Below are 23,517 nucleotides of genomic sequence, written 5' to 3'. Positions count from 1 at the left end.
GGTCCCGGTGGGGGCTGCATCCGCTCGGGCGAGGGGGGGGAGCGTCCCGGCCCTCCACAGGCTCCGTTGGGCGACCCCCGCCCACCCGGGACTGCCGGCCCTTCCGCCGCGGGGCTGCAGGGGGCGCCCGGGACCGCCGCCCGCCGCTCTTCCGCGCCCCGGCCCGCCAGACGGAGGCTGAGGAGGCGGACGGGAGAGCCGCCACCGCTGCTGCTCCGGGCGCCGCGCAGGTAGGCTCTCCGGGCGGGTCTGCAGGCCCCGGCAGGGCAGTGGGGACGGCGGGGAGCGGGAAGCCGTCGAAGGGCGAGGCGGGCGAACTGCTGAGCGAACGCCGCTGGCGGGCCGCCGAGGGTCGCGGGGGTCTGCTCCCGGAGAATCCCGGGCGGGGGGCGGCGAAGGCGGCTTGCCCCTCTCCAGATACACCCCCCACCCCCCGCGGGAAGAGCGGCTCAGGCATCCCCCGGCGACGCAGCTCCGTTGGTGGGGCTCCTTTGGCGCCTCGTGAGGGGGGCGCGGGGGGGGGCTTGTCCGGGAAGTGAACAAGAGGCCCTTGGAGAGAGCAGGAGAGAAGCTGGGGAAAGTGGCAAAGCCCGGGGGGGACGGGATGCCCGGGGAGGATGAAGCCCTTCCCAGGCACTTGCAAGGCAGCTTGGCCGCCGTGGCTCTTGTGCGCCCTGGGGCCTGGCCAGTCCTTCCTCCCTGGGGCCAAAGCCCCCTGGCTGACCCAGGAGTTCCTCCGTTGGAGGGGGAGGCCCAGCACCCCCTCAGAAGGGAAGTTTCTCTCTTTGCCTTGTAAGGAGTTTCTTAGCCACCCGGCTTGTTTCTGTTTCAGTTTGTCTGCCTCTTGTGGCTTGAGGGCGTCCTGTGGACTCTGCACAGGGACCCCAGCTGCCCCAGCCCTGCCCGGGCCCTTCGGGGCCCCCAGAGCCCCTTGGAGCAGCCTCCAAGCCCTTCGGAGGCTCGGCTCCCACCCTCTGCTCCCTAAGGCACCCTAGGTTCAGTTGGTTACCACAGGCTGGACGAGGGCCCCATTGTGGCCCTCGCTGGGGACGTCCTGTGCCCGAACGGAGGAGCTCTTGGAGGCTTCACGGGCTGCAGGATCTCCCAGCGAGATGGCTTTGCACCCTGCAGGCTGATGGGACGAGGCTGGGAGTCCCCTAGAAAGGAAGCAGGAGGAGGAGGCCCCTCAGGGCCCCCCAAGGGGAACTGTAGCTGCCAACAGGGAAGGGTGGCATTTGCCAAAGGGTCGGAAAGGAGCTGCTCTCTCTTGCCCAGGCCGCTTGTCCCGACAGGCTGAAGCTGAGATGATCTTGGAAGCGGTTGATTGATTTCATTATGTCTTGCAATAATCCCCTGACTAGAGATCTGGTGTAGCTTTTTGCCTGCCGGAAGGCTAATTAATTTAGTTTGGCACAGGCTCTGTGGGCTGAAGCCGTCTCCTTCCAACGTCCGTGAAATGGGTGGACACTGAAGGGGCCACCAGATTCTCCCTTTGCCTTCTAGGCTGAAGGGCTCAGGAAGGAGACTCCGGATGCCCGGATAGCAGAGTTTCCAGGAAAAGAATCCCAGCCCAAAGAGGTTCCCAGATCCCTTTCAACCTTTCTCAGCGAGCTCTCGCCCCCTTCTCGTTGCCGCTCCAAAGGGCCTCTCAGCCAAGGCGCCCTTGTTCTTGCCAGGACCGATCCGAGTCCTTCTGTGGTTCCTCTTTGGGCCTTCATTGTATTTGGATGCCCCGAGGACCTTTCCTCCGCCCCTTCATTTGTCCCTCACTTTAGGTTGCTGCTTGTAGCTTCATTTTGGTTCAGCCAAAGGTAATCCCAGGTATTCTGTCAAGGCTTCCAAAAGTGGATCAGCCACATTTTAAGGAGATTAGAACAAAATCCATTTTAAGGCCCCTTAAAGGGTCTCTTCCAATCTGGCTGAGACCTTTTGTTTCTTTTTTGGTAGAGATCCAACAGATCAGAGTATCCCATCTGGGTAAATTGGGAGGGGGGGGGGCTCAGGCAGGTGAACCAAGGGGGCTTGGTTGCACTGAGTCAGAACTGGGTCAGAAAAAGCTGGAGGGATCTGGGGGTCAGGAGGGGCAACAGCGTCAACTATGCTGCTGCTGCTGCTGCTGCTGCTGCTGCTGCTGCTGCTGCTGCTGCAGGGAGACCCGTTGCAGGATTAAAAGCAACTTGGCTGAAATGCCTGGTCCTTCAGAGGCCCTGCACACACACCCCTTCCCAACAGGTCCCTTCAGATAGGCTGCTTAGGTTATCCCCATTTCACAGTTTGAAAACTCAGGCTAAGTAAGCAAGCTTCTCTGCCCCTAGAGAGCTTCAGGAGGTGCCCAGGAAAAGATTCTTCCCCTTCTGTTTTGTGGCTCTGGTCTTCTGCAGGCCCCCTGGGGCCCATCTGTCCGTCTCTCTCCCCGAAAGGCGCCTCCCTTGGCAGACGCCTCAGCTTCTCCTGGGCCGGGCTCTGCCTGTCCTGGCCAGAGCGGCTCAGGCGAGAGGGCCGATTAGGAAGACCCTGGGAGAGGACGTGGCTTGTGACGAGGGGCGGGCCAGGGGTCCTATCCCGGAACTCAACTTTGGCTTCCACCCAGCTCCACCAGGCCTCCAGGGGGTTAACCCACATGCAGTTAAGTTTGGGTCCCACGTAAAGCAGGCCACCCGGCCCCTCTTGTACTAATCCACGCTTTTGCGACACTGAATTGTTTTGATGGGCATCAGTCCAGGAAATGAAACCTAAACGGGAGCCTGACGTACCACGCAGGCCTTTAAACTCCTGGGAAAACGCAGGAGAGAAGTTTAACCAAGGAAGACAGAAAGGAGGAGCAGAGGCTTAAAAGGGCCGTTTCGCTTCCCAGCTTGTGGAGCGCAGGGTCCAGGGATGGCCGTCTTTAAGCAGCAGAAGGTGGACGACCTGTACGAAATCGGGGAGGAGCTGGGCAGGTAAGCCTGAATTCCCTTTTGGCCCTATCCACTTCCAACCTTTCCTCTCAATTCAGCCCCTGCTTTGCTGTTGCGTTTCTCTGCCACAGAGATGCAGCCCCCAAGGTGGGCTTCCAGGGGGTCACCTGGCAGAGAGGCTGCTAAGGGAAAGGGAGAATGATCGCTGTCTTTGTGGAAGGCTGGCTTGTCTAGTTAGAAAGCTTTGGGGCTGCAAAAGCTTCGGATGAAGAACTTATTTATCTCTTGCTGGATTCTTGCCTGGTATTTCAACACTTTGATGAGGGGAGGAGTGGGGGGGCGGCTGAAAGATGCCTGAAATGCACCTTCACAAGACATTCGCTGGGCTGCGTCATCCCCCACTCTGGGCTCCCTGGGCAGAGATGGAAAAGCATTTTCTCCTCGTGGGAACCTGGAGCGCTTCTGGCATTGGGCGTCTGGAGGTGGCTCTCTGGGGCCAGAGCCCCCATGCTATCAGAAGGGGCCAGCATCAGAAAAACGCCTGCGGGCACCTGGTCTCGAGAGCAGCAGGGACCTGCCTCCTGCTTGGTTCCTCCAAGGGAGCCTCTGGCGGGCTCCCCGGCAGGCATGTGGCAGCTCCAGGCGGTGACAGCTGCATCTGGCCAGCAGAAGGATTGCCAGGAGCCCCCCGGAGCGAAGAGGCTTTCAGCCAGCAGCTGACTGGGTCGGGAAGTGGGGTGAGTGCCCTGCCCGCCTTGTTCCTTGCACCAAAGACGGAGGCTGCCTCCTCCTGGCACGGCAGTCGGCTCAGACATTTCCGAATCGCCCCCGCAGGAGCCCCTGCCTGGCATGGGCCCCCGAGCCCAACCTGCCTCCCCGTGGAAGGGCGTCCCCAGCAGGGGCTTCCTCTGGGGCAGTGGCCAGTTGGTGCTCCTTGCCCAAAGTTGGCCTGGCACTTGGGCGCTCGGGGCCTGTTGCTGCTCCTGCCAGCTTTGTGTGCCTTTGTCAAGGGGTGGAAAGAGGAAACCGCTCAGAGCACGAATCAAAGCTTGTTCCGGTCACCTAATTTCCTGAGCCCCAAAAGGTTTTGGAATTGCAGTTCTGCCCCACTGAGGGTGGCCCGTCCCTTGCCGGTTGCAGGATGAACCTGGGACGTTCTGGGGGCTCCCCACTTAGGACTGGGCTCCCTCCAGTGATGCCCAGTTCCAGCCCTGCCAGGTGGTCAGCCAGTGGCTGGTGCAGATTTAGCAGCTTTGGGGGGCTCCTCCTGGGCCCTCACGGGGCGCTTGGGATGCCCTCGATGTCACGGCTGGGCAGCAGCCATCCAGGTGTCTTCCTGCTTGACTCTGGACGGGCTCTAGGTAAGGCTCTTTGCAGTCAGAAGGTGGGCGTGTCGTTGTGCTGGAAGACCTTTCTACGAACTGTTGACCAAGGGGGTTCTCGGCCAGCCTGCCCAGCCCTCCTCCTTGCTTCCCTCCTCCTTCCCCCTCTCACCCCACGAAGGGCCTCTGGGGCGGGAAAGCCCTTCCTGCCCTGGCATCCCAAAGGGCTCCACTGGATCCGGTGAATAATCAGTTAGTCGGAAGGGCAGGGTGGTTTGGGAAGATCCTGATGGGGCAGATCCCCTCCCCACTCAGCCCCTGCCAGAGGACCCTTTGAACCCCAACTGACCCGCCAAAGGAAAAGCCGCGATGAGGGAGGAGGAGGAGGAGGAGGCGATGGGGCCAAGGTCACGCTGGGCGTTGGCTGGCTGGCTCCTGAGCACGGAGGCCGGTGCCGCAAGGAAGCCGAGGCCGCCAGCCTGAATTGGGGCAAAGGGGAGCCATCACCAGGCACAGTCAGAGCACCGGGCAGGAACTTCCAGAAGTGATGGGACTACAGTTCCCATCATCCCCCCCTTGCCAGATGAAGGGCCAACCCGAGGAGCCTGGTTTCCGGGGGGCTTATGTTGGTGGTTGGAGAGATGGGGGGGGCTGCTTCCGAAGGAGCCCCCGTGGGGTCTGGCTTGGGAATGGCCAGTGGGGGCCCCTTCAGGTACGGCTGGCGCTCTCCGGGATCCCAGACAGTGGTGCCTTGTGCAAAAGCAGGTGAGGGGAGTCACTGGGCGCCCAGGTGAGGCAGGAGCCCCTGGATGAGCGTTGTGTCCTACCAAGCAACGGTTGGGCGTGTGTTGAGCAGGCGGATTCTCACAGGTGCAGGCGGTGGCCGGCCCAGTCTGGAGGTGGGGGGGGGCAGGCTGACTCCAGGTGCAGCCCCCGTCAGCCTGGAGGAGGCCAGGGAGCCTCGGTGGTCAGTGATCGGCCGGCCCAGGAGAACAGGCGCCAAGAGCACAGCAAGCAGGATTTGGCCCCCAGAGCCAGCCCGGCCCCTCCCTTGCCCTCTCCCTCAGTGGGAAGGGGGCCAGCAGGGGGGCTGACTCCGCCGTGGGTGAGTCAGCTTTGCTCACTTCAGCCAAGTGTTTGCTTTTCTGGGCTGGGAGTGGGATTCTAGCCTGGCATTTGGCCCACAAAGTGCCCGTCCAGCCTCACAGGAGCGGCTTTGCTGGGCCGCCGGGCGGGGGCCCTTTGTGTCACCCCCCCCCCGTCTTCCCCCCCAGCACTTTTTCTCTTTGGAAGGGAGCCTCTTGGCAACAAAGGGCGCCTTGTGGGCAACCTTTGGGCCAATGAATGGACTACTAAAATAGCCCCCCCCACTGCTCCCCCCCCAGTCACGCTGCTGCTGCTGCTCCTCTGAAGCCGTGTCAGGAGGGAGGGGCCAGTGCTGGGCATCCTCCCCTCGGGGGGCTCTTTCCAGAGGTTTCCCGGGGTGCATTCTGTGCCTTGCAAAACTCGGCTCTTTAGCAAAATCCCTGGAGGCGCAGAAGGGCAGCCCCTCCTTTCTCCACAGGTAGCCCCCCCCCCCCAGATGCCATGGGGTGACTTGGGGCCTCTCAGCCCAGCCCACCTCGCAGGGTCGTTCTTAAGGGGCTCAAATAAAGGGTGTGGTTTGGCCCCAAAGAGGCTCCTGTGTTGCCATCTGAAAGGCTTTCCACCGGGCACCAGGTTTGGACTCCAGATCCCATGGTCCCCAGCTAGGGTGGGAGGCTTTCCTCCCTCCCTCCAATCGCTATCGCTGCTCTCCGGATTCTTCCTATTGCCCTTTGCCCCTTGGTTCCATCACCCTCCCGTCTGGCTGTGGCTCCCTCCGAGGGGTGGCCTTCCCCGGCCCCTCACTGGGACCCTCCGAGGGACGGTCTCTCATTCCGGGCATAGCAGCTCCAGCCCCCTTCTATCTTTAGCCTCTGGGAGGGTCACTCTGGCCATAGGAAAGGCAGCTGGGGGGGGTGGGTGGAGAGGAGGCTGGCTGGATCAGCTTCCCCCCACCCCCCACCCCAAGCCCTGTGCAGCACCAGGGAGCCTGGGTGGGGGCAGCCTTGGAGTTGGCCAACCCAATCCAGCTTCCCAGGGGGGCCAGGTGGGTGGGCCACTATGTCTGGGCACTGCTCCGCCTAGGGGACTCTGCTCCTGCAGGGGGAAAGAGGGCCTCCCCCCTTGGCCGTGGGGGGGAGGGAACCAGCCGCCATGCTTAAGGAGGGACCAATCTATCGGGGGGGGGGGGGTGTCTTTCTTAGGGGACCCCTTTGACAGAGGAGCAGCCGAAACAGATTTGCCCTAACAGACCTGGGAGACCTCCCTTTGGGGGGGGGGGGGCTGACCCTTTCAGTGGGTTCACTCAGCCACAATGATGGTTTCAGCCCCCACACTGAGGGTTGCAATCCCCTCCTCCGTCCCTTTACGGCTTTATGTACGAAGGCCTGCCGTCTCCTGCGGTGGGGGCCTCTAACCGGGTGACCTCAGCTAGGTTGGATCACAGGTCCCATCGTCCCCAGCCAGCCTTGGTGGGCCAAGGGGCCTGTTTTGCGGCGTGTGAATGCTCTCCTGCCGAGGTCATCAGGCCAGCGTAAAGAGGGCAGGCAGCTGGACAGCCTGGGGCTCTCGGACGGGCTCTGGGTGGTGCCACTAAGTCTGCCTGCAGCTGCCAGTAGAGGAGTTCCGTTCCCCCCGCGGCCGACTTTCCTCTCTGCTCTTGTGCTGAGCATCGCTTTGGCCCAGCCGGGATTTTGCGCTCCCAGCTCGGAGCAGCTGCCTCTGCTGAGCATCGGGGCTCTTAAGGCGCCTCCAAAAATACCCACTGCCCTTCATGCCCAGCACGTGACGCCAATGTTTAGATGGCATGCGACCTGCAAGAGCTGCGTTCTCGCCCGCCTGTCATCTGACTATGCTTTTTCCAGTTCAGATGGGTTTGTAAACTGGGTCTCAAATGCCGAGAGCGCTCAAGTTCCCCAGTTTCAGACAAGGGTGGGGGGCTTCTGCTTATGCCCTACGCACAGTCACCCATGCGCTAGTGACGTCTCGCCTGGACTACTGCAATGCTCTCTACATGGGGCTTCCCTTGAGATGCACTCGGAGACTACAGTTGGTCCAGAACGCGGCCGCGCGGGTGATTATGGGGAGGACTAGATACTCCCCTGTAACACCCTCCTGCGCGAGCTGCACTGGCTTCCTGTGGTCTACCGAGTGCGTTTCAAGGTTTTGATTATGATCTTTAAAGCGCTTCATGACACAGGACCTAGTTACATGCAGGATCGCATCCTGCCCCACACATCCCTACGACCAATTCGCTCACACAGAGAGGGACTTCTCCGGGTGCCGTCCGCCAAACAGTGTCGGGGGGCGACACCCAGGAGCAGAGCCTTCTCTGTGATGGGCCCAGCCCTGTGGAATGACCTCCCCCGTGACATCAGGATTATTTCCGATCTCCGCTCCTTCCGTGTACAGTTGAAGACCCACCTCTTTCAATTATCTGGCCTGGCTCAACCGTAATTTTTCATATTCCTCCTGACTGTCTTTTTTAAATTTTAAATTTTTATTGTATATTGGGTTTTTATTATTGGGGTATGTTAATGGTTTTAATTGTCTAAATGTTGTAATCTATTACCTCCTCCGTGCATGTATGTCTTTGTATATATGTATGTTTACATATGTCCTAGTGTACGCCGCCCCGAGTCCTGCTTGGAAAGGGAGCGGCTAATAAATTCAAATTTATTATTATTATTATTATTATTATTCCCTGTCAGGAAGAGCCCCCACCCCCACCCCCTTTGCTTATTCCCCAGAGGCCATGAAGCCTAGTGCCATCTGGTGTCTCATTGCATCCCTGCACTCTCCACCCAGCCGGCGCCTGATGCGCCTGGGACCTTTGTGAGTTGGGATATTCTGAGAAGGGGTCAGAGGGGGTCCATCTCTCGCAGCAGGGAGAGGGGGGCTTTGCCTGTTCTCCAGCCTCCCCTCCTCTGGAGCCCATCCTTGAAGGCTTGGAGGAAAGTTTGTGCAGCTGCTTCCTCCGTGTTTGGCCTGTGGAAGAGCAGCCTCCCGCTTCCTGCAAGGAGGCCCCTGGAGGCGCATTTCTCCACACCTGGAGGAAAGAGGGCTTGGGGGAGCCCCCCCCCCTCAGGCTGTGGCATTGGCTCATCTGGTTTCCTATTTCTGGCTTTGGCCTGCCGGGTGGGCAACCTTGGGACTCCGATGGGCAGCTGGGCAGAAAGGCTGCTCCATCCACCCCTGTCAACAATTCTCCCCACAACGAAAAGCAACGTGGAGATCCAATCATCCAGGCCAAAAGTACCTAAAAAGGTTCAATTGCGGCAACTGGACCAAAGTTGCCTGCCCAAATTCTCATTGGGACTGAAGAAATGCCTTGGATGAGCAGCTTTAATCAACTTTGGTCCAGTTGCCACGAAAAGCATCAGCCGGTAGATGCTTTTGGCCCGGATGACTGAATAATCTTCGCTGACCTCTTGGAATCCCCCCCTTTGGGCAGCCCTTTCCCGTATCTCGGCCAGGAGGGGCGGGGGGGCAGCCAGGGAGCGCCCCCCCCGCCTCTGCCTCACCAGACCTTGCCCTACCGCCTCACTCCCCAGTAACCCTGTCCGGGGGCTTTGCTTGCAGCGGGCAATTCGCCATTGTGAAGCGGTGCCGGGAGAAGGCCACAGGGCTGGACTACGCGGCCAAGTTCATCAAGAAGCGGCAGAGCCGGGCCAGTCGCCGCGGGGTCCGGCGGGAGGAGATTGAGCGGGAGGTGAAGATCCTGCAGCCGATTCTGCACGGCAACATCGTCCAGCTACACGAGGTCTATGAGAACAAGACGGACGTGGTCCTCATCCTGGAGCTGTGAGTGGGGGCTCCGGGGGGGGGGTGTCGGCCGCTTCCCCCTCTCAGACTCTGAGTCTTTGGGAAGGGCGGAGGGCATTAACTATTTCATTGCTGGCTGGGGAATTCCACCGAGCTTAAAGCTTGAGAAACACCAATCGATTTCATCAACACGGAGAATCCTCCAGTTCATGAGGCGATTCTGGGTCTCTGCTTCTTGTTTGCCTAAAATAAAAATCAATCTACCTGCAGATCAGCTTAGGGTTTCTGCTTATGGAGATATTCTCCATTCACACAGGCAATGGGCTGAGCCACCTGCCTGGTTTGAAAAGACCCTGGGCTGAAGTCAAACCAACCCCATAGGGCCTCCACTTGGCTCCTCTTGCACAATAACAGGGACTGGGCCCTTTCCTTGTTTGTTTATAAAGCTTATAAAGTTCTAATGGAGTGAATATTATTTGAACAAGGAGGAAACTGTTGCTTCAGAACAAAGGGAAACTTTCCCAAACGGTTGGGGCTTGGAAGACGAAGCTATAAAGCCAAACTAGAAAAGGATGCAAAACCCCCAGCCATCCTTTGAAGTGCAAAATGCCCAAGTTACTCAGCCCGTCCAGGTAAATAAGGATTTGGGAGTCTCTGCGAGAGTTGAAATGCTCAGAGAGGGTCTCTGCAAGCCTGGATCAACGCTCAGCACCGCCTTGCAATAAACGTCACCCACGTAAGCTTAGCATAGATTCCTCCGTCCAAGTTTCCGGGTCACCATTATTGCTGGATTTTGACGGAGTGCAAAGCGAAGTCTCTTGTCACAGTTGCAGATCTGTCCCCCCCAGCCCAGTCCTGCTTCAGGCAGGAGCGTTTGGGGCGTTTCTGCTTGTTTCGATGGTTCTGGGACTAATCGAGACCCTCAGAATTGTAGTAGCTCATTTCTCAGAGGGCAGAAAGGATGGGAAATCAGGGTAAGCCTCCCACCGCAGCCCAAGGCGGAAGCCCAATGTGTGGAAGGAAGTGGCGTCCTTCGAGAGGCTACCGGTGTGGGGGGGGGGGGGCTGCAGAAGGAGCCTCGGGTTGGTCAGGGGACGGAGCTGTCCCAGCCCATCCGGACGAGCCGTGAACCTCCTCGAACCGGAGGGCTTACGTCCAACCACAGAGGGCTCAGCTGGGGGAAGAAGAAGGGAAACTCCACAGGAGCCTCGTGTGAATTGCAGCAGCATCTTCCCTTTGCTGAAAGGGAAGCCACCTTCCAACTTTCCTGGGTGTTTTGATGAGGACGGATCATCCCAGGGCATCTTCTAGGCCAGGGGAGGGAAGGCAAAGGAAGGCCTCCTCCTCCCGGCTTCTTCTCCTCCCCACCATGGAGATTCTTATAAGTTGTTCCCCGTATGTCTATGATGTTATTTCATTTGGGAGGAATCGTCAGACAGGCAATGAACAAGGAGGCCGCCTTGCGCTTCCTCCTCCTCCTCCTCTTATTTCGCAGAGTATCCGGAGGGGAACTTTTTGATTTCCTAGCCCAGAAGGAGTCGCTGAGTGAGGAGGAAGCCACACAGTTCATTAAGCAGATTCTGGACGGGGTCAACTACCTGCACACAAAGAAGATCGCCCACTTTGATTTAAAGGTGAGGAGCAGCTGCCGCTCCAGCCGGGGGTGCAGCCCCCCTGAGCCCCCTCCCTCCCTCCCCAGCTCAGCCCTTCTCCGCTTTCCTTCTCGTCCTGAAGCCTGAGAATATTATGCTGCTGGACAAGAGCCTCCCCATTCCTCACATAAAACTGATCGACTTTGGTCTGGCCCACGAAATAGAAGATGGAGTGGAGTTTAAGAATATTTTTGGGACGCCAGAATTCGTAGGTAAGTTGGTGCCCTTTTGCCCTCAACTGATCCAGGGCCCAGGGTGGCAAGCTCCCTCAGTCCGGGGCCCTGCCACTGTCTCCCAGGAGTGCAATTTCCTTCCTGGCTGAGGATGATGGGTCCTGTCTGTCCCTAACACGTCTGGGAGCCTTCAAGTTGGGGCAGGAAGCCTTTGACTCTCTGACCTCGGGATCTCCACTCGCCTTCCAGCTCCAGAAATCGTAAACTACGAGCCGCTGGGACTGGCAGCTGATCTGTGGTGAGTCTTTTCTGCCTGCATTGGCTGCCCCCCCCCCCCCGCCTCCTTCCTTAACCTGGTCCCCTTTGGTTGGCCCAGCTGATGGTTGCCTGCTGGATCGGCCTTTGAAAACAAATCAGCAAAGAGAAGAGAAGTTTGCTGTTGTTTTCCTTACTGCCCAGACGAGTGAGTGATTGGCTTTAGCCTAAATCTGTGGGTGTGTTTCTTTTTCTCTTTTCCCCAGGAGCATCGGAGTCATCACTTATATATTGTAAGTACTGGATTAGTTCCCCTTATTCATTCATCTATTTATTCATCTGTGCCCTGCTATTTTCAACTCCACATTTCCTGCAAGATGCACAATCGGTGCCTTTTATACTTCACTTTATCCTCACAACGACCCTGTAAGGTCAGCCACTTTGAGAGGAAGAATCCTGATGGCAAAAGTGGGGGTGGGCTCCATTCCCCCCCCCCAGCCCCTGCTGAGAAAGAGGCTGCACAGGCCCTGGGAGGGGAGGCCTCGGACCGGAGGGAATTATGGGGAAGGGCTGGAAGAAAAAAGACAAGAATTGAGCTGCAAAACAGGCGAGAGGGTGAGGCAGATTGGATGGAGATGCATACAACTAATTGTTGCAATTAAAAACATCCTAATAGACTAGCAAGGGGGTGGAAAGTCACGGCTGGCCCCACAGGGGTCCTTGGGCAGGGGAGGGAGGAGATGCTCCATAAAGGGCTGCCCACTTTCTGCTCATTCACAACAGCAAAATGCCCAAAGCTGGCCAGGAGAGCGAGCCCACAAGACCGCTGGGAATCCCTGGCCGCAGTTGCACAGGCTGCTCACCAGGTGGCAGTGTGGAGCTGTCCAGGGTCTTGGGAAGGCCCAGAGGGAGGAACTTAGGATGCCTGTCAAGGGAGAAGGGCTTTGGGGGTCCCTGGCATGGACCTCTCACCTCAGCAGGCTGCAGTTGCTCCCTCTTCCTGGCTTCTGCTGTGTGCGCCCAAATTCCTACCAAGGCAGGAAGAGGAGAGCTCTGGATCTGGGCTGCGGTTGGTTCGTTCCTTCCTTCCCTCTTTCCTTCCTTCCCTCTTTCCTTCCTTCCCTTCTTTCCCTCTTTCCTTCCTTCCTTCCCTCCCTCCCTGTGCGAACTGAGCCACCAGAGAGTCTTCCTGGGTAACGCAGATGCTTCTCTTGGTTTTATAACAAGATTCTCCAGGGCGCTCTCCTGTGGGCTCTGCCCATGGTACTTGGCGCCTTCTGCCTCCACCGGCCTGTCAAATCTACTCCTGATGCTCTGCCCCCCCCCGGGCTCCCTTCCTCCCTGCAACCCACTCACCCCACCCCCAATTCCCCCTGCAGGCTGAGTGGTGCTTCTCCGTTCCTTGGGGAGTCCAAGCAGGAGACGCTGGCTAACATCACCGCCGTCAGCTATGAATTTGATGAAGAGTTCTTCAGCCACACCAGCGACCTGGCAAAAGACTTTATCCGGAAACTTCTGGTGAAAGATACACGGTACGTCGTCCCGAGCGTCTTGCCAGAAGATGGGCTGGGTTGAGGGTCTGACGTCCAGCCCAGGCAGTGCCTGTAGGATCCCTGCATCTGAGAAGAAGTGGTAAAACTTCTGGGGGCTCTAAAGATGCCTCCCTGGGGCTCAAGGGGGGAAAGGGGAAGGCCGTCTCGGTTCAGGGGGGCCGAAGGGCTCTGCTGATCGGGGCTGCCAGAGACCCTCCGAAGAGGAAGGGATGGGCGTTGACGGGGAGCTCTAGGAATGAATTTCCTGTGAGCACCTGTGTGGCTTTCAGCCATGCCTCTTCCAAGTAAGCATGGAAGATGCATCGATTGAAGGTAAACAGGCTTTCAGGCCCCGCCTCCCATGCACTTTCTGGACTGCCCCTGTAAGCCCAGGGAGGCACCGGGTGGTCTCCTTTCCACAGATGGGGGAGCGAGGGTGCCCCCCTGCGTCAGGCAATTGACACGTGCTTCTGACTGGCAGCTCTTTCCCACAAGGGGGATAGGGACCCACTGAGCTCTTTCTCCCCTTTTAGGAAACGACTCACAATCCAGGAAGCGCTCAGGCACCCCTGGATCAGGGTGAGTCACGAAGGGGCCGGGAGGTTTTACCCTGGACGGGAGGAGGATATCCAGGTGCTGCTGAAGTGGGACAGAACTTTGTACGGCCGTCCCTACCTGGGCAGAGGAACCCCCCCCCCCCCGCCCCTCCTCAGTTTCACACCCTGATTTCCATCCTTTAGTAGCGGCAGGTCAATCGGCTGCTCCTTGGGGAAACCCTTCCGTTCGTTGCAGTTCTCCGCTGCAAAGGCTGCCCAGGGGCCAAGCTATTTCTGGGGTCCTTTTCAGAGGAAAGGAACAAAGCAATCAGGCCTAGCTTTAAAAAAAATTCTTTTCTTGGACATATTATTATTCCATATTTGAGATACAATTTTCTGTCCTGGCACACGCGGAGTTCTCCGTACCCGTCTCTGCTGTTGGCATGGAATGATGCAGTTGGTTATCTCGGCTTTGCTTGTTTGGGCCTTGTTTGAATGTCGAATTCTTCCCTCCTGCCCTTCTTGACATCTCTGGTTGCCTGTAAGTGCAACTTTCCAGGAAGGACTCGGGAAAGGGAGACCCGCATTGGGGGTCAGTCCCCCCTTCCTTGTGGCCTGCATGCCAAAGTCAGAAGGGGCGTCTTGAGGTCAGCATTTCCCAGGTGAATTTTTGGAAATTCCAAATCAATTGTAGAATATCAAAAAACTATGAACGCTGGCAGTCATCTGTAAACTGATCTGAATTTTTATTTTATTTTTGGATATCCGTGAAATGAGCTGGCACACAATTCTCTCTCTCTGCTGGGCATCCCGTGTAAGGCAGGCTCTGCCCCCAGTGCAGGTTCCCTCTCCAGTGCTGGAATTTAACTTTTCCTACGCCGCCTTCTGTAAAGGCTGGTGGGACCGTCCCAGAAATGATTCTGTTTTTACAGAGGTCAGTCCAGAGGTGTGTACAGATGTGGATGTCGGCACCTAGCAAGGTCATTTTCCTTGTGGGAAGGCTCCTGTTTCACAAACATTTTGCAAGAAAGATACCAAAGGCATGAAGAGGAGGCAGGAGGGGCGCTTGCTGCTGGCAACTGCACGTGTGTGTGTATTTGCACCCTGGTGTGTTGATGATGTTGTGGTGTCTTTAGACCCTTGTCGTGAGATGTTCTTGGTCAATAACCCTCCTCCGGCTTCTCTCCAGTCCAAAGAAGGCTCCAAAGTCCAAGGCCACAGGAGGACCGCTGAGCACAGGCCGCTGAAGACCAAGTGGCTGAGAGATTACACCATCAAAAGCCACTCCAGCATTCCTCCAAACAACACCTATGCCACCTTTGAACGCTTTGCCCGCGTGGTGGAGGACATCTCTGGCATGGAGAAGAGCTTCGGCACCCTGGCCGCCTCCCACGACTCCTTGCAGGGGGATATTGACACGCTGGTCTCCATCTACGACGAGAAGGAAGCTTGGTACAAGGAGGAGCGTGAAAGCGTGAAGCACGAGCTTTCCCAGCTGAAGTATGAATATCGCAAGATCAACTCCCTGAAGAAGCACCTGAAGGAGGACGTCCAGGCAGTGGGCACCAACCTCACTGGGGTCGCGGGGAGGTACAGGGGCCTGCAGTCGCACTACGAACGGCTGAGCAAGGAGCTGTCGGAAGAACTCCGGTGGATCCAAGACTTAACGGGCAGCTTCTGCTTTGAGGGCAGCAGCGAGGGCTACGCGCCGGCCAGCTTCGGCTGTGTCTTCCAGAAGGACCTCAACGAGTTGCTGAACAGGTCCTGCTACGAAGAATTCCTGGCGGCCTTAAACCTGGGCATGACAAAATCCAGCCAGTGATGCTGCTGAAAAGAGAGAGATTTCTGTTGCTGCTGCTGCTGCTGCTTCCGTCCGAATCGGTGAGGAATTGCTTGGACGGGAGCCTGCCCCCATTCAGGGAGCCTGCGTGATGAACTCAGATGATTGGGTTTATTTTTGAACAATGTTATTTGACAGGCCCTTGTTACCACCGTATTTTAATATATTTTTGTCCCTGTGAAAATACAGTGGAGATGCCTTGGGTTCTGGATGTTTGTGCCTGCCGTGGGTGGGTCCCAAGGAATTTCTAATGAGGCTTTGTCTATTTTGTTTCAAAGCTTGTCCTTAGGAAGATGGCCCGGCCTTACCTTCACCTCTCAAGGCCTCCTCAAGACTTGACTGCAGTTCAGCATCCTTAAAAGCTTTTTATTTATTGCTGAGTTGCCGTTGTAAATAGGCATTGATTTTCTTTTGTTTTGAAATTCTGTATGAAACTATTCTTAATAATGGAGCCAGATGCGAAGTCGCTTGGGCTCTGCAAAGCTCTCTCTGCAGGCTTTCTGGCTGAAAGTCAGTCTTGCAAATACCTTGGAGAATAAATGGAGGATTCCGAATAGAATTGCACACATCCCTGTCGTCTCACATGGGCTGCTGCGTCAGGCAGGACCTTCAGCCTGGACTTTCATCTCACCTTCCTCCCAGTGAAGACGCCAATGAATCTCTCTGCAACGGGAGAACTGATTTTTGTATTCAGATAATTGGAAAAGGGGAGAGGGAGCGACACGCAAGGCGACCACCTGGATTGCTTTTCTGCTCACCTCCTGCAGGGAGCTTCCACTCTGCCGACTCTGAAGCTCGTCTCAGGGAAGGAGACTCAATGTTTCTTCAGTGCTTTCTAGGCAGAGCTTGTGTTCAAAGGCCCTGAAGGACGATCTCGCTCCTTCTGGCAAATTCTGCTCGCCAGGCGCCTTCCTCACACAGATATTCTTTCCCTCTCAGGTCGGCTGTAGCAGACACTAAAGGTTTAAAAGATGCTCGATGAAGGGGGGGGGAGGGAGGGGAGGGGACTGTTAGCAGATAAGGGAGGGACCAAGGCTGAAATAAATGGGGCGGGGTGGGGGGTGGGGGGCTGAGACACCAGCAGCTTGGTGGGCTCCCTTCTTCTCAAGCCCAGGAAAGCTACCGAAAGAAGCTCGGATCTTCTCAAGACTTGAACCCAGGCAAAGTTCTCCCGGGGCCTGAAGCTTTCACCTTAGTGCTGTGCTACTTCTTAATGTTTATGCCCCATCCAAAGTCTTACGGAGTTGGGCAGCAGATAAATATAGTAAATAAATAAAAACACAGTAAGTGAACAAATCCTCGAGAGAGCAGCTTTGTCAGCTGTTTGCGGTTCTTCCTCAGCCAAGATTTATATACCTGAATCTGGGCTCATATTTCAGTGGCAAAACATTTAAATCTGTAGAGTTATTAGGGCAGGATGACGGTACTACGATAATTTTATACGGGAAATTTAGTGTGTCCAGCCCATTACAGAAACAAGGCGATGGGTCTTCCTCTAAGGAACTGGAAGACTAAAATCTAACACCTGCATAGGAAGGACTAGAGAGAAAACAGGTGAACAAGGTGGCTGAGGTTAAGAAAATGTGAACCAGGGACACGGTGGCTCAGTGGCTAAGACACTGAGCTTGCCGATCAGAAAGGCCAGCAGTTTGACAGTTCAAATCCCTAGCGCTGCACAACAGAGTGAGCTCCCAGCTTCTGCCAACCTAGCAGTTCGAAAGCACCTAAAAATGCAAGTAGAAAATTAGGAACCACCTTTGGTGGGAAGGGAACAGCGTTCCGTGCGCCTTCGGCATTGAGTCATGCCGGCCACATGACCACAGAGACGTCTTTGGACACGCTGGCTCTTCGGCTTTGAGACGGAGATGAGCAGCGCCCCCTAGAGTCCGGAATGACTAGCACAGATGTGCAAGGGGAACCTTTTATCTTTACCTAATGTGAACCAGGCGATGCCTTGTGCATTTGAACACTTTCTCTTTGGGGGGGGGGCAGGGGAGGCTGGGCCTGATCTTGTTGCCTCTTGTCTCCAGCCCATGGACAACCACCAAGCCATGGTAAGGAGAGAATCGGTCATTAACTTGGAGAACTTCAAAAAGCAGTATGCCAGGAGGCGGTGGAAGGTAAGAACCTTAGCTGTGACCACAGGGAACAGAAACGGAGGCACCAAGAGCTGCCGGGGAGTCCATGCCATGCAGCTTCCCTTGGGAGCGTGTAAACAGCCTTCCTTCCAGGGGAAGGGCAAGGGAACGGCCCCAGTCAAAAGAGGGAGAGGATTTCTCAGGAAGCCCCCAGCTCAAGAGCGATGGTGAAGGTCTATTTGGTCAGCCAACCAGCCTGGCTCCTTGGGACCTCGGCTAGAGGCTGCTCTGGATCCTGTCTGGACTGGCCAGAGGAGGCATTGAAGAGGGCATGTGCTTCCTCTGCTCCTTCTCCTCCTGGTTGCAAAGTGGGGGGAGGTTTCTGAACTCAAGCCTTGTTGGAGAAGGGCCTCGCTTGCTCCTTGTCCCGGGTGCCTTAGACTACCCAGGAGGCTCTTCAGGAGGAGGAAGAGAGGAAGCCAAGAGGTGGGGGAAGAACGTGGCATAAACCTTCCTGCCGTGGCTTCCAGTGGCGGCCATTGCTAGGAACCTGACTGTTAGCATGAGGGGTTTCTGGGCTGTGACCGAGTGCCTCTTCCTCCCCAGCTCACCTACAGCATCGTGGCTCTGTGCAACCATTTATCTCGCTCCCTGGTGCAAAAAGTTCGCTTAATGCAAGAAGACAGTTTGGTAAGTAGGTCGAGCGCAAAAAGCCCTGGCAACTGAAGAGTCCACTTGGGCTCCCGGGGGTTTGGCAATGCCGCCTCCTCCTCCTCCTCCTCCTCTGTTGAGATGCGCAGGGACCTGGGAACCGGCTGGACTGCACTTCCTAACACCCCGGTGGGCGTGGCTTGGTGGGAGGAGGGGTCGTGTTTCTGGGTGGGCGTGGTCAACTTTTTTTCACTTTTTAAAGCATTTTTTTTCCTGCCTATTTAACCGAACTGGTAGGAAAAAAATGCTTTAAAAAGCGGGGGGGGGGGGAGCTTTCCGTGGTCTCGTGGCTCAGCTGAGCCACACGATTGTTGGAAACCTTTTTTTTACTACCGGTTCACAGAAGCAGGAGGGACAATCGTCTCTACTGGTTCGGCTGAATCAGACAGAACCAGGAGGATTTCACCCGCTTGATCCTGGTGAGGAGTTTTGCTCAGGGTCTCCTTGCTGGTCTTGCCAAGGAGGAGGCCCCCGGGCTGGTCTTTGTGCCCCTCAGCTGGATTGTCCTGAAAGAGAGGACTTCTTCTCCAGAGGCAGCAGGTCTCCAGCCTGAAGATCGCACTGCTCTCTGTTTCAGCGCCGTTGCGAAAGTGACCACGAAGAAGAGCTGCCCAGCCGAACGGCGGCTTCCCATTGTCTCCTGAGGCGGAGGAGCAGTATCTCGTAACCGGGATCCGTCGGTTGGACGGCAGTAGCCCAGAGCTGAGCTCGTGGGGTGGGCTGGTGGCCTTCCACCCAGGGACAACATAGACTCCAAAGCTTCCTGCAGGAGCTGCCCCAGGACAGGAGGAGCCTTGCCCCGGCCAGACACCCTTGCAGGAAAGGGGAGGGATGCCGCCTCTCCCTTTGGGGCAGTGCCACCTGGCCATCCAGCGGCCATTGTCTCTTCCAGCAGAGAGCAGACCATCTGCGGACGAGTTGCCAACAGCTTGATGAAGGCAGCGAGGCTCCGCTGACCTCGTTCCACCCCAGACATCTTTCTCAAGCTTGGCAACCTCAGGATGTGTGGACTTCAACTCCCAGAATTCCCCAGCCATCATCTGGAAATGGCCACGGTTGATAAACCCCGATGCAGCCAATGTGGTGCCTAGAGGCCTGCCTCTCTCTGAAAACCCCTGAAAGCAGAGGGCAGAGTGACAGGCACACAATCTGCTTTCCCTTCCTTTTGACCTTTGGAAGATGCCACGGGATCGCTCCAGTTCCCCTTTGCCAGCAGCCTAAATGCCAAAAACACACATGGTGCAATGTTGGGCATAGGGGAGGGAAGGAGGGAGGGAGGGAAGGAAGCTTCGCTGTACTCCCTCAGCTGGAGGAGCAGTCAAGCAGGCTGAATCCCCTCGGCCGCCTTTGGAAAGAGGCAGCAACCCCCAAGGGGGACCCAGGCCTTGTGAGATAAACCTGGTGAGCTTCATGCTTCAAATCTGGGATCTTCCCCACATGGATTTCATTCTTGATTCTGTGTGTCCCCCGTCCCGTATTTCCTTCTAATGAGGTGGTTTCTGCAAAAATAAAAGTTATATGTGGCATAGCAGGTTCCGCAATCTTATTAGCAGCATGCCTGTAAAACGTCTTGAGTTTCCCGATAGGCTGTGCATCATGGGTCCTCTGCCCTGATGGAGCATCTCTAAGAGCGTCGGCCCAATCTGCATGACCTCCTTTAACCCTGTGCCATCTGCAGGATGGAGAACTGCCCTGCTGCCTTTCCAAGCAGCTCCAACTGGCAAATGCTCTGTGAGCCTAGCAGTCGAAGGGTTGCCCCAAAGACAGGCAGGGCGCCTGAACCGCTCATGGCTGGGGGGGGGGGGGATATGCTCTCTGCAGCCAGGACCCCTCCTGGAGCCTCTTCAGCCAGGGGGAGGCAGCATCTCCTCTGCCAAAGGAGCACCTTTATGGCAGGAGTGAAGAGGGGAGGCTGGCTGGGGGTCTTATACCTCTGTAGGGGAGACCCTTTCCCTGGGAACCCCTCCCCACACACACTTGGGATTAATTCTGCATTGGCGGGTGGGAAAGGGGCCTATCAGACTAGCTTTATTTTCCTTCTCTCCATGTTCTTTTGAGGATCCCCTTTACTCAAACAGAGGATGGACTTTGGAAGCAGATTCTGGATTTTAGGCCAGGGACCTTGGGGCCCTCCCCGCCCCGTCCCTTCCCTCTGCTGATGCAGCTGCGTCCCTTGGGGCTGAATTTGGCCCACCAGCAAATGTTTGCAAGGCGCAGCCGGGCGTTTCTGGAGCCACCCAGCTAAGGAGAGGGCTGGACAGGGGAAGGCAAGGAGGGTCCCTGTCCTCTCTGGCCAGGCCTTTTGGGGAGGGGGCTGCCCAGGAGGAAAAATCCAGTGGAAGGAAGGAGCCTAATCCATCCATTGGAGGGTCCCCAATACATCCTTTGTGTCCCATGGAAGATCAGTGGGGGAAATAATTCGCAGGAAAGCAACTTTCCAAACTTGTCAGCCTGGATTTGGCTTTCCTCGTGTATTTGTTCCTCCACCAGTCATCACAGCAATGACATCCTTCTCTGTAATGCATACAGAATAGATAATACATTTGAAAAATGGGCATAATATGTATATAAAATATACACATTTGGAAAATGGGGTGTAAAGATGCAGGAGCGGACCCTCCACTCCTCCTGCCTCTTCCAGGGACAAAGGGGGCAGCGGGGGGGGGTCCAACTGGGGGATTGAGGGGCCTGAGGTGGGGAGGGGTCTTTGGGGCAAACCGGCTCCCAAAAGGATCAAAGGAGGCAAAAGAGAATTAAATCCAACGAAGACTCGGAATCCGAATTACAGGCGGAGGGGGGGGTGTCGTTCAGGGGCGCCCTCTCCAGCGCCCATGATCCACAGCCACTGGATGGCGGCTGATGGGAGATGGACTTGCCCCAGCCTGTCCGGGGGAGGCAGGAGGGAGGGACCGACTACAAAGCCCATCCCTCCCATCCCCTCTCTTGCTAAGGGACGGGACGGAGCTGTTCCCTTTATGTGGATGGGAACTGTAGTCCCCGGCTCGTCCCGGCCGGCCGCTTCCGGTGCCGAACGCCAGAGGGCGCCGTGGCGGCCAGCGGGGTCCTCCCGCCCGCCTGCCCCTCCCCGCGGTGTTGCCGCGCGACGGAAGCGCGAGCCGGCGGCGAGTCTCGCGAGGTTTGGCTGGGCTCCTCTGCCTCCGTCCCCGCCCCCTCCAGCGCGGGAGGCTTCCTGCCGCCTGAGGAGCCGCGGGAGGAGCCGAGAGGCGGACGCGGGCAGGTAGGCGCGCCGGGCGGGCGATGGGAGGGCGGGAGCGTCGCCCCCTGGCGGCCCCTCCCTGCGCGGCTGGGCTGAGGAGGCGGCCGGGCCGGACTGCAACTCCCGTCGGCCCGCCGGCCCGCGAGGCATTGTGGGAGGGAGGGAGCGGCGGCGCTGGACAGCTCCGAGGAGGCTCCCCCGCCGGACAACCCCCCCCCCCGAGCCCACAGGTAGGGCGTCCCCCCTCCCGACCCCCCCTCTCCCGCTAGAGCCCCTTCCCCGCACGGGAGCGTCGCCTGGGAGGGGGGAGGGGGGAGGGGAGGCCGGTCGAGGGCCGGAGCCGTTCCGCCTGTCTGGGAGCCTCCCTGGGGCCCCTCGGAGGGATCCCTTGGCGCTGCGCCTCTTCGGCCCCTTCGGGCGCCCCGGACGGGCCCAGGGAGGGCCGGGCTCCCGTGTGGCAGCTGCCCGTCCTCCGGCGCCCCTTTCGGGCCTTCAGCCTGGGCAGCGGCTGTGGGGGCTGAGGGGAGGCGGCGGCGGCGGCGGCGCTCCTGACGCCCTTCAGGTGCTCTGACGTGGGCCCCGAGGGAGCGAGGGAGGGAGGGAGGGGCCCCACGCAGCCCTGGCCCCCGGGGTTGCTTGGCCCGTGGCTCCCAGGGCTGCAGGGACCAGGGAAGAGGAGCTTTGACGGAGCTGCCCTTGCGGCGGCTCTTCCTCCGCTTCTGCTGCCCAAAGAGACCCGCGCAGAAGCGGCAGGGAGAAGGCAGGGGGGGAATGGGGGGGGAGGCCACCCAGGGAGGCATTTGGGGCTCCGTCCTTGGGGATGATTCTTGTGCCAGCAGCCGGCTCCCTGGGCCTGCCTGCCTGCCTGCCTGCCTGCCTGCCTGCCTGCCTGCCTGCCTGCCTGCCTGCCTGCCTGCCCGCCCAGGTTTATCTTCCACGTTCAGTCGGGCTGGAGGGGAAAGGGTCCCGCTGAAGGCCTGGGTCAGAATTTGAAGAGATGCCGCCCTAAAGTCGTCCCGCGAAGCCTGATCAAGAATTCTGCCTTTGGGGGGGCTGGGCGTAGCTCTCCTTTCCTTCTGGGGCAGCCAGGGAGAAATCGGAGGAAGAACTCTTTGGAGCCCAACCTTCCTCTGGGGGCTCCAGGGACGCATGCGGGGAAAGCTAGTAAGGGAAAGGGGAAAGGCCTGGAGCCTTCAACCCAGAAGCTTTGGGGGCCCGTCGGCCATTGGGAGGGTTGCCTGGAGCCTGGGAATTGCCCAATGGCAGCCTGCCTTCCGTGACTGCCTCTTGTGACCCATCCAGGGTCATGGAGCCAACTGGAATGTTTCCAGGCAACCCCGGGAAGAGGGTTCTTTTCTGGAACATTGGAGGGAATGGACAATAATATTTAAAGAGCTTACAAGACCCACATTGGTTGACATTGGTTGGTTGGGAACTTCATAGTTTGAAAGCATTGTTAATTATGTAAATCGGCTTTATGGAAATGTAGCAATCAATACTAAACTTTGCAAATCCACATGTAGCATAAAAGTCGCACAAATGCTCCATGAGAAAGTCTTTGTGGAGCCTTGTTGGCTACTCAATGGCATAACACTGAAACGGTCAAAGGTTATAAATAGGAGAGACTTCTTTGGCAACTTTGCCAGAGCAGATACAGCCAGGGCTGGACTAGATGATCCGGTGATGTGATTTGCTATGCACAGTTCACACAAGGCCCTAATCCCTTCATAAATATAGCTGCATTCCACAGGGATAGTTTTTTTCTATTTACCTTGTAAGTCACTCCTTTGCCTTCATTTGAGGTTGGTTTGGAATTCAACCTTCTCTCTCACCTTCATTGTGTCTTACAGATTGCCCTTATTTTTGTTCTTTGAGGGAACGATTTTGGTGTCTTGTGAATAAATAAATGACAGCGGAGCAAATGTAATCTGTATGTGTGTACATACACACATACATTTCTGGTGTACACATATAGTGTAAGAAGTCTTAAACAGCATGATAGCATAGCTGCAAGAGAAAGCACAAGTGAGTGCTCTTTTTTCTTGTACTCTTCAAAATACAAGCCTGTAAATGCAGTTTTCACAGAGAATATATCTGCAAATATATTTTGTAACTTGAAGAAGTGTCAGACATTCTTAGCTTATCAACACATCAGATTCTAATTAACTATTTGTTTTGCTGATGACACAAGTCCAACTTTTCTGTAATCTGTGCTAGTTTGAACTCTTTCTGCACATTGAGAATTATAATTAGCAGCATAAATACAAATTATAGTTTTTAAAATCAAATCACTCCATTTTCAAGATGTTTAATTTTGAATTTGTGTCTCTATTTTTAAATTGTTTTCGGCATATACAGAGCTGGATACTCAGAGGAAAGAAAATACTATCAAAATGCTGAATTCACCTTAAAGTAGAATTCTATCTTCTGTTATGAAGTCCGTACAAGCTTTGTGG

General features: G+C 56.7%; 2 protein-coding genes across 6 annotated transcripts in view; both read left to right on the top strand.

Moving 5' to 3' along the window:
• The first annotated feature begins 93 nt into the window (after window positions 1-93).
• On the top strand, window positions 94-19,394 carry DAPK2 (death associated protein kinase 2). Of its 5 annotated transcripts, XM_081965028.1 has the most exons (12): window positions 117-230; window positions 2,761-2,939; window positions 8,885-9,106; window positions 10,563-10,701; window positions 10,802-10,931; window positions 11,142-11,190; window positions 11,414-11,440; window positions 12,527-12,679; window positions 13,213-13,258; window positions 17,086-17,175; window positions 17,740-17,823; window positions 18,422-19,394. In XM_081965028.1, exons 2-12 carry the CDS (start codon window positions 2,878-2,880, stop codon window positions 18,509-18,511), a joined length of 1,092 nt encoding a protein of 363 aa, XP_081821154.1. In that variant the 5' UTR covers window positions 117-230; window positions 2,761-2,877; the 3' UTR covers window positions 18,512-19,394. The 5 variants fall into 5 exon arrangements, 4 of the variants coding, with proteins under 4 accessions (XP_081821153.1, XP_081821152.1, XP_081821154.1 ...); XM_081965027.1 differs by lacking the exons at window positions 17,086-17,175; window positions 17,740-17,823; window positions 18,422-19,394 and adding an exon at window positions 14,405-15,617 and having other exon boundaries at window positions 94-230; window positions 2,855-2,939; XM_081965026.1 differs by lacking the exons at window positions 17,086-17,175; window positions 17,740-17,823; window positions 18,422-19,394 and adding an exon at window positions 14,405-15,617 and having other exon boundaries at window positions 113-230.
• A 1,804-nt stretch (window positions 19,395-21,198) lies between these two features.
• The window catches only part of HERC1 (HECT and RLD domain containing E3 ubiquitin protein ligase family member 1), a 49,787-nt gene continuing 47,468 nt past the window's right edge, over window positions 21,199-23,517 (top strand). Inside the window, exon 1 of the mRNA XM_081964533.1 lies at window positions 21,199-21,291. The gene's annotated coding sequence lies outside the window, so the exon portion shown is untranslated. The remainder of the gene's footprint in view (window positions 21,292-23,517) is intronic.

This window comes from Natrix helvetica, assembly GCF_964273705.1.
Source record: "Natrix helvetica genome assembly, chromosome: 12".
NCBI lineage: Eukaryota > Metazoa > Chordata > Lepidosauria > Squamata > Natricidae > Natrix > Natrix helvetica.
Note: the sequence above shows the minus strand (reverse complement) of the source record. Positions and strands in the feature narration are given on the sequence as shown.

What these genes read in the sequence shown, in the direction of transcription:
- DAPK2 (XM_081965025.1), top strand. Translation starts at nt 5,802, where the DNA reads ATGCCATGGGGTGACTTGGGGCCTCTCAGCCCAGCCCACCTCGCAGGG. An exon ending in GTGGTCCTCATCCTGGAGCT is followed by an intron (nt 9,107 to 10,562) that starts GTGAGTGGGGGC and finishes CTTATTTCGCAG; the next exon opens with AGTATCCGGAGGGGAACTTT. An exon ending in GGACTGGCAGCTGATCTGTG is followed by an intron (nt 11,191 to 11,413) that starts GTGAGTCTTTTC and finishes TCTTTTCCCCAG; the next exon opens with GAGCATCGGAGTCATCACTT.